The sequence below is a fragment of the Prenolepis imparis genome, unplaced genomic scaffold, assembly GCF_030444845.1.
Source record: "Prenolepis imparis isolate NDT839.2.m4 unplaced genomic scaffold, iyPreImpa1.0 SCAF_3, whole genome shotgun sequence".
Classification (NCBI taxonomy): domain Eukaryota; kingdom Metazoa; phylum Arthropoda; class Insecta; order Hymenoptera; family Formicidae; genus Prenolepis; species Prenolepis imparis.
The window spans coordinates 22,094,155-22,104,436 of NW_028141161.1; the positions used below are offsets into that span (position 1 = coordinate 22,094,155).

Sequence of the window (10,282 nt, forward strand, 5' to 3'; positions counted from 1 at the left end):
TATATATAATACGATAGAGATAAACGTGTTATTTTGCAAGTTCCCTTCGCGGAAGAACGTACCGATCAGAATATCTAAGAAAAAATATTAACTGTCGGATATGTATACGTATTTCTTTTCTAGAAACAGATAGCAATATTTTTCTTGCTATCTATTCCTAGAAAAAAAAATGTACATTCGACAGTTAATATTTTTTTTTAGATATATTCTTCACGTAAATATTCTGAAACTTTTGTTTATACTTTATTGCATATAAATAACTGCAATTTTTGAAAAACGACAGTAAAGTTTTTTTTCTGAAATCCTTTTTCCTCAAAAAATAAAAAGAACAAAAAAATAAATAAAAAGAACAAAAAAATAAATAAAAATGATTCTTTTGTAATCACTTATTCAAGTTGGCGTGTCTATCTTTGACGACTTCAACAAATAGCACATATTAGGTATTACTTTTTTAGCACACACCGTAGACGGTCTCGTGGAAGAAAAGTTACCTCATATTTTCTTTGCGATAATCGTATCTTCTATTGCGTTACATAAAACATTTTAGGATTATAAATATTCTCGCACAATACAACTTTTGTTTAATTTTGAGGATTGATGTATGCGTATGGAGATAAGCAAATTTTATAACTAATATAATCGTTATAACATTATATATAAAATTATAAATGTTATTCATGCATAGATAATAAATTTGTCTTATTGTCACAGAAGAATTAATAATGATGTCGTGACTGTGGACAAGATTAATATACTGTATTCATAATTCGTTCTTATATTTAAGATCATTTTAAATGTGGTTTTAAAGTTCTATTGGCCATAAAATGACTGTGTAGCATTTTAAGACCGTATAGTTAAGATGATCTTAAATAGAGGAATAAACTATGAATACAAGCCATAGATAATTGATCCTTGATCCATTTATTCCAAAGACGAGAGCACCGTAAAGTATGACATCGAAGTTTGCAAGATCTTTAAATCACAAGAACTCATATTACTAAAAGTTATCTTACGTGTTAGATCGTTGCGTTGAAATCCTATAAAGTTTATTATAATCTTTAGTATTACCATGGTAAAATTTTCCAACGAGAAAATGTACATCTTGCCAGCACTCAAGAAAATCGGTTGAAAACTCTTTCGCATCACGAACAGAAGCATCCTTTGATATTTTATGGGCGCTTTGTACCAAGGACAGTTGTAGCTGTAATATATTTCAATGATATATTAAACTATAAATAGTTATGATTTAATCATTAATGGAAAAATTCTTTTATCTTACATCGTGTCGCGCGTTTGAAGACTGTGATCTATCAGCTTCTGTCCCTCGAAACTTAGGCAAAATAGATGAATCAGCTGAGCGGCAACATATACTATGTACCTCAGCATTATCAAGTAGTTGGCATCTTCTTGTGTAATCTTATTCAGTCCAAAAAAATACAATAAAGTTAATTCTTTGTACTATTAACTATATTTCTCGCAAATCTAATGAACGTATACGACAAGTTGATCTTAGATACGTATATATATATAAAAAATACAATATGCCCTGTATAGATAAGGTACAGATCGCTATTTATATTTCTTTAAAAAAATAAGCAGTTTTTTCTTTTGACAAAATTTATGAATGATTTACGGAAATCCTTTCCAAAATATTTTATTGTAAGTAATTGGCATTAATATGCCAATATAGTGCAAATTTGCTGTTTTTTGATCTTTTGTACAAATAATTTTTCATATAGAAAAATTTTGATGTGATTTTATTATACTTAAATTTAATATTTATATTACATATATATAGATATTAACGTTTACTTTGTTTATATCGGAGCTGGAGAGTAGGTATATATTTTGCTGCCATAAAGGAATTTGTTTTATATCAATTATAAAATTTCTTCAAGTGTTTTATTATAAAAAAATGTAAATATTTAACAAAATATATAAATGTTATAAAATAGAATCACCAAAATGTTTATGTGGATCAAAAAACAGCGATGCATTGTATTAACACATTTAAAAAATGAAATAGCTCGAAAATTAATGCATTTCCAGAAATTCTGCTAAAGAAGATAAAAATGCTTTCTTTGACAAGAAATGCGACCTATACCTATCTATATTTATATAAATATAAAACATTATACATTATATAAATATAAAACATTCAGTGTATATACGTGAAGTATAATCTTAGAATGATCACATACTTGTAATAGAGTAATGCTAATCATTACTGTATTCAGTATTATTTGTACAGCCAGAGTTAACGAAAACGTATCTTCGATAAGTTGGGCAAATCTATAGCAAAAGATATATAATGGTGAAATGTGAATTTTTGAAATCTCTTTCCTTTTTACGCCGACTCAGATGCTCACTTTAAAGCTTTTCGATGCGTGTGCACCGAGAACTCAATTTGTTTGCGATAATAGGTGTCATTGGCAGGATGTAAGGGTGTCATGGAATTCGCGCACTTACACATTAATCGCTCGAATCGAAATCTGCAAATGTCTACGCGTGTGATGTCAAAATAATACAATGTAATCTTGCATATTTTTCTTACCCGCTTATGGCGAAAATACTGCAGACATGTTCGACGTAAGTTAGGAGCATACAGTCGTGAGCGACTATCCCGGTCATAGCAACTTTCCATGCCAGGACGGCATGCGATAAGATGAAGTAGAAATATTTTCTCTCGTCAACGAAGTAGTAGCCTGGGTGAGCCGGCAATAAAGGACGAGATTCGTTGAGAGGCAGCACGACATCTAATAGTTGTGGTACGAGAGACACGGACATGAACAGATATATGGATATGAAGCAGTACACTGTAACAAATAAAAAAAAAAGCTAAATTATAATTTTATCGACAAAAGATATGCATGCGAGAATGGATATTGCGCGATTTATTCTTACACGAGTATCGCAAAGAATAACGTCTGCCCTTCTCGGCGTACTTCTTCATAATTTCGAACTCTTCTGGGGATTGCAAGTCGTCCCATTCGATGAACAACTGATCAATCATAATTTTCATCTAAAAAGTACTATTGATTAATAATACTTTTTTTTTCCTTTTCGCAGAGTTTAATGGATTTAATTCAATTTGTAGATACTTCAAGCTTACTTCTTTGACATAATATATACAAGAGTGCTAAAATAAAATGAATAACATACTTTACATTGATTAAAATAACACGTGTACAGCTTCAGCAATGTTATGATTGTCAATAGATACGCTGTTAGAGTTTGAAAAATACATTGCAGGTTTCCATCGCATTTAACAAATTTAGCCATCTGGCAATATTATTATGTTAAAAGGTCTCCATACTTTAATTTGATAAAAAGAATTATTGTAATTGAAATAAACCTGTGGAACAATCATGGAACACGTGACCAAAGTCACCACGCTGACACAGAATAGTCTCGTTTTTGGTTTCTGATAGGGCCACTGACCGGCCAATGATGACACTTTTTTAAGAACACTGTAATAATGATTCCAAGTGGAGTTCATGGTTCACGGACAGCCTTTCGTTCTTCGTTGCACGGTTGACTAATTTCAAAATTTTATTTCTTCCTCTTATTCCTGAATTTCCGGTAAAATAATATCCCTCGATACAAGGAATAACTTCAAGTGCATATACCTAATAATACGTTACAATATTTTTTGCATAGCTATTGCAAAACGTGTGCGGTGAACGACACGTAACACTTATGAATAAAAGCGGCTCATTTTTCCCTTGACAGGTAATTATAAGGAAGAGCGAAGCCTCATTGACGAGTGTATCATTTTGCAAGTCCCCTCTAGATGGAACGTATCGATCAGTAAAACGTTTTATTTCTGGAGACTTGGAAAATTTAATCCACATTTGACGATAATACTTGCACATATGTAGTAGGACCTAGGATCAGATAAATCAGGTATGTAAAAAAGAAATATTACATACATGATTTTAAAAAAGTATATTGTACAACAACAATGTATACTTTTTTAAAATCATGTATATTATTTAACAAAAGTATAACAACTGAATTAAAGATACATGTACATTTGTTTTTGATATTAGTGCATTTTATATTAGCGCAATGTTTTTCGCCGTATTTAAGAATAATAGCCATCGAAAAAATATGAATACGTTATATAGTATGATATTAAAATAGTATAAAATCTGTAGAATCTTTAAAAGAAAAAAATGATTTATATATCATTCACAAATAAAAATTTTAAACCAATGTTTGCAATAATCCTACAGTCTTATTATTATAGAGCTCTGCAGCTTTATCATCAAGATCAGCTTTTGTAATTTGGATAAAAAAAAATATATCGTACACCAAAAGATATATGTTCTATAATGTTTCATAAAGATATCAAACACAGGTGATAACATTTAAAGAACATTTTTTTAGCAATGCATAAAAAATATTTTGACAAAAATCTTTTTTTAATATTTGCCAATTGAATTTATAACATCCATATTGTTATAAATTCTTTTTTAAATTTAACGATGCGTCTACCTTTTATCAATTTAACGCGACAATCTATTTTACAGCACTTGTTATAGATTATAGAGATAGTCATCGGACAGAAGTAATTTTATCTTATTTTTTTTTGTGATAAGTATCTTGTATTGAATCGACAAATTTATATATTTTATTACGTGAAGATTATGGGTTTTAATTAGACCAATTAGTTTCTTATCATATCTTATAATTATAATAATTTAATGATTATTATGTTTTCTCTTTTTAGAATTATACAAAATATTTTATAATTACAGTCTAATATATATATTAAATTCTTACCAGTAATATTCTAAGGAAAACCGTCTGCTATTCTCGGCATATTTCTTCATATACAACATCATAGCTTCAAATATACATGCCAAGTCTCCGTTGCAAATTTGGCTATCTGCAAGTTTAAGACTTATATAGATCTCGCTCGTTATTTTATAGAGTTTTATTAAGAATTATCATATTATTACTTGTGGAATAATAATAGAAAATATGCTCAGAATCACGAAGCAAAACATGAAGCAGGCTCATTTTTTATCTTTAATAAGGCTAATGATGACACTCTCTTAACGATACCGTAATAATGGCTCATCCAAGTGGAATCCATAATTTCATAGGCAGCGCGTTTTTGACCTCGTACGCTCGATTAATTTCAAAATTTTATTCCTTTGAGTGTTGCCATCCCTTGGTACAAGGAGTACTTGGACATATCATACAATATTATATGTCTACACATAATGTTACCGCGTGACAATTGCGACGTGTCTCCGCGTAACAATGGCGTGACACGTAGTATATAGCTCTCGTACAAACAATAGAAGAGTATTTACAATAGTGTACTATTTATATATCCCCTTGACAGAGAGGAATTTTAACGTAGAAAATGGACGTGTTGCGTTTTGCAAGTTTTCTCTAGACGGAACGTATCAATCAACGAAATATGCTTTTTTATCGTCTTCTCGACAGAAAACTGGGAAAAAATAAAGCTACGCTTTATTAAAATTCTCAAAAAGTTAGATTTGTTTGGAAAATTATATTTTGACGCTTTCGGTAGAACTTTATAAATCATAGTATGTAAAAATATTATTACGCGTATAATGATTAACAGCAGTATGTTATATTGTAATAAAAATATTAAAGAGACATATGTTTCTTTTTTCTCGATGAGACATTAATGCCATCACGTAATTGTCGAATAACGTGAGTTATATTATTATGAAACTGACCCGAGTACTGTAAGATATGACATCGAAGTTTGTAGAACCTTATAGAAACAAAAACAATCATTCTCAAAATAAAGCAGTGTCAAAATAATGTTATTTATAATAATCTTCATTTTACCGTGGTAAAACTTTCCAGAGAGAAAATGTAAATCTTGCCGGCAGTCAAAAAACTTGGATGAAGACTTTTCATCATCACTAATATGATTAGCTTTTGTAACTTTATAGATGTTTTGTACCAGGAGCTGTTATATCTGTTTTGAAAAAAATATTGAAAATAACGCGTACAAATCAAATATTTTTTTAGATAAATTAAAAGCGATTTTGCCTTTTACATTTTTTCGCGCATCTGAAGACTGTGATCTATCAGTTTTTGTCCCTCGAGGCTAAGACAGAATAAATGGATCAATTGACCAAAGACATAGAACACATATCTTATTGCTTCTAAAATATCATCCTGTTGCGTGATCTGTGAAAAAAAATGATATTGTATTTTAATTATCTTACGGTGATTATTTGAATATTATTTTATAATAAATAAAGATATACTTGTAGCAAGCTAATGCTCATTCCTATTGTTGCAATTAATATTTGTACAGCGAAAGGCTTGGTAAATGTATTTTCAATAAGTTGGGCATACCTGTAAAGCAAACAAGAGATTAGATATACTAATCGCGATAAATTTATGAATTTTATCATTTTCGATTATTATTTTTCTGCCTTTAAATCGACGAATTACATTTAATTTTGTCGTTCGCGATGATATATGTATTACGCACTCACTCTAGAGCTTCTTGATGTGTGTGTACAAGAAACTCGACCCTTTTGTCATACGAGTTGTCGATGTTTGATCCGTCAGCGTTTAAAGCAATTTCCGCCTTTTCTTTATTATTATAAAATAAATGTTCGTAACGAAATCTGCAAACAAATCACATACGATTTCGTTGGATTTATAAAAATAAATTACAATTATTAATTTATTAACTCTTTTTATTTATATCGCAAATATATTATTTTCTAACCCGGCTATAGCGAACATGCTGCAAACATGCTCAACGTAAGTCACGAACATGCAGTCATGAGCGATTACACCGGCCACGACAATTTCCCAGGCTACGATGGCGTGCCAGAGAATTTGAAAGAAATAATCTCGAAGGTCCACGAAGTAGTAGCCTCTGTACGGCGGTAGCACGGGACGGGATTCATTAAGAGGCAATACAATATCGAGTATATACGGTACAAGGGACATTGACATAAACACAAATACTGCTATGATGTTATATACTGCAATGTAGGATACACGATTTAAGAAAGGAGATATCATCGTAGGGAGCGCATAGATTAAAATAGATTACAATAGATTATTTTATCAGTCCTCACCTGAATATATCAAAGAGAATCGTCGACTATTTTTGGCATATGACTTCATAATTTCATACTCCTCTGCGGTTTTTAAAGTCTTCCAGTCGCAGAACAAGTGTTGGGTGAGGTTTTTCATCTGGCAAAAGAAAAATTATAATTTTTTTAAGTAAGGGATAATTTAAATAATGAATTTTTCTTTATGATTTGATAAAATATAATAGCATCCATAAAAATATGAGAAAGATATATATATTTACAAAATATCTTTTATATAAATTTTTTTTCTATTCAATTTGCAACTTGTAAAGTTAAACATATTGAAATATTTTTTTTTAATTCACAACATATTTATATATGATAAAACGTACTGTAGAAGTGTTAAATTGAAATGTGTATATCTTCACCATAGCCACAATTGATAATAGATATGCTGTCATTGCCTGATAAGTGCATTGCACGTTTTTCTTGCACGTAAATTGATAAGCTATCTGAAAAATATTATCGTTTACAAGAGATTTCTGTACTAAATTTTTCTTTATCGTTAATTATATTATATTAAGTTTAATACTTGTGGGACGAATAGCGTCAATAAGGTCATAGTTAGAAATGTAATACGAAATAATCTTGTTTTTGGTTTCAGATACGGCCATATACCGGTGAGCGATGCTATTTTATACACAATGTTGTAATAATGACCACAAGTGGTTTCCATAATAAAAGTTCAAAGAAACGCGATGTCTTCGATAGCGCGATTTCAACTAATTCCAATTTTCCATACAATTTGATCGTTTCTGGTAGCAAGAACGAATTTCAACTCTCGAACATGTCACTCATAATAAAAAACTGTTATACACTACGTAACTGTTTTATAGATCAATTTCTTGAAGAATAATTTCATGTTAAATCGTTCAAGAATTGTCATACGGTTCTTACGGAAATAACATTGCATTTACTGCTTTGACACATTAAGTACTATGTAGAGAGCAGTCAAGTTCAACTGACGAGCGGATCGTGTTATTTCCTCCGGAAAGAATATATCGGACAGAAAAAAAATGATAAAATTTTAGTATGTCTTTATATCGGTAATATATGTCTGTATAATATCGTGAGTGTTTGCGAATGTACGAAAAAAAGGATCAACGATGAGATGATATACGTTGTTTAGTAAGGTGATTGTATTCATACTAAAAAAAGAAAGTCTTCTCTCATTTCTTCGTTATATAATATCTCTCAAATAGATGATAAAATAGAACTTTATTACATATAAATTGAGATATGTTTGAGATTTGAAAAAAATATACGCATTTATAATTTTTGCAATAAATTTCTTTAAAAAAAAAATTCATTATATTAAATTTATCTCTTGATCGAATAATCGATAATTGTTTTCCAAATGCCTTATTAAATAATATCAAAAGTATATATATATATATATATATATATTGAAGATATTATTATTATTATTTAATATACTTTGTAATATGTATTAAAGTTCTGTGAAAAAGTTTTCAAGAATATTTCATTAAGTAAGTGGATTGCTTTAATGTCTAGCCATCGCGATAATTCATTGAAAAACGATATATATAGTAGTATATAAAAATGAAACATATATAACAACTTTGCACGATAATATAATAATTAAAACTTTTTATAGTTTATGTCTATTAATTATTGTAATATCTGACATGTGATTGCTTTATCGTAATAAAAATTCTAAAGAAAAAATTATCTTATCGCGCCGGTTAAAATACTATATCTACGAAGTTCTTCCTCATCACGATGAAAAATTAAATTTCGCATCTTTACGAATATTTTGTCCCACAAGCCATTATATCTACGAAATTATCGTTGTATATAAAATAAGAGCAATAATAAAATAAATAAATAAATATATATATATATATATATATATATATAATTATATAAATTAATATAATAAAATAAAAAATCATATAAATTAAATATAATTATTATATAACCAATTATAAAGAAATCATTAAATTTTCGTAAGCATTTTAACAAAAAAAAAAAATTTCTGCATTTTATTATTTAACTTTAATAAATTTAACACATTGTTATATATTTTAAGATTTTGTAATTTATCTTAATTTGTATTCCTGTAGCTTTTTAAGATAAAATAAATGAATAATGATGAAGATGGAATATTTCAACATTTTCGTTAAATCATGCAGATGTATCGAGATCTGGAGCATAAAAAAGGTAATCATGTTTTATTTTCTATCATATTTATATATTCTAGAACACCTACACTTATATCTTTGTAAACAACTCGTTTATATTAAACTGATGATGCTCACACATCATATCTGTAATTGTAAATCTGTGATTTGCACATCATGAGTGAAAAGATATTATATATTTTTCAGAAATTTAGCAAACTTTTATGTATATATTATAAGATATAAGAATGATATATATAATAATAATTAAATATCTTATATAAATAAAATTTAAAAAGATCATATATATATTAATCTCTATCTCAATTATCAAAAAAATCGTTTTGTTTTGTTTTTTAACTTCTAGTAGATTAATATGAGGAAACATATACATATACTCATCACAAAAACGCAACGTTTATATTTATTATATTGTATTATATATATATATATATATATATATATATATATATATCTGATTATCTGATTTTATATCTGATTATATTATCTCTTTTATTTTCTCACCTTATTTATGTATACTTAATTATTATATACATAACGATAAAATTCTGTAAAAATACTTGCGGTTCATAAATATATGTCCCAAGTAGCAAAATGACGTCATAATGACGGTAAATTTTGGTCAAAAAGATCGATTAGACGTCTTAATTATTAGGTCTTATAAGACCCGAAAATGACGTCGATATGTCACATCCACAAGACGTCATTTTCTGACTTCTTATTGACGACATAATATGACGAATATAATACTTAAAATTGACAAAACTTCGATATTTTAACAACTAATACATGGCATCAGTTTTAGCCCAGTAAGAATAAATCATTCGATAAATATATTACATATTCGATAAATTAGATAATTAGAATATAAAAGTTTAAAGTATATTTGACAACAGAAGAATGCCTTAACAAATAAATTTACGCGCATACGTAAATTTATTTGTTAAAAAGGCATTCTTCTGTTGCCAAGTGTACCTTATAGTTAGAGGTACTTTTGGTACT

The 10,282-nt window shown here is 28.5% G+C and overlaps 1 protein-coding gene and 1 long non-coding RNA gene across 2 annotated transcripts; both read right to left on the minus strand.

The window, feature by feature from the left end:
- Window positions 1-344: 344 nt before the first annotated feature.
- LOC145934355 (uncharacterized) lies at window positions 345-8,116 on the minus strand. Its single transcript, XM_083034713.1, has 17 exons — window positions 7,648-8,116; window positions 7,448-7,567; window positions 7,098-7,215; window positions 6,740-7,001; window positions 6,501-6,635; window positions 6,267-6,357; window positions 6,053-6,186; window positions 5,839-5,971; window positions 5,374-5,467; window positions 3,356-3,504; window positions 3,163-3,282; window positions 2,905-3,022; window positions 2,555-2,816; window positions 2,370-2,492; window positions 2,202-2,292; window positions 1,280-1,416; window positions 345-1,201 (listed from the first exon to the last, which is right to left on the minus strand). The coding sequence occupies exons 1-17, from the start codon at window positions 7,789-7,791 to the stop codon at window positions 922-924; spliced, it is 2,511 nt and encodes an 836-aa protein (XP_082890839.1). The 5' UTR covers window positions 7,792-8,116; the 3' UTR covers window positions 345-921.
- Window positions 3,502-5,360, minus strand: LOC145933877 (uncharacterized). Its single transcript, XR_014424937.1, has 4 exons — window positions 5,074-5,360; window positions 4,789-4,894; window positions 3,868-3,887; window positions 3,502-3,789 (listed from the first exon to the last, which is right to left on the minus strand). It is a non-coding gene; the product is annotated as an uncharacterized LOC145933877 (long non-coding RNA).
- Window positions 8,117-10,282: the final 2,166 nt, after the last annotated feature.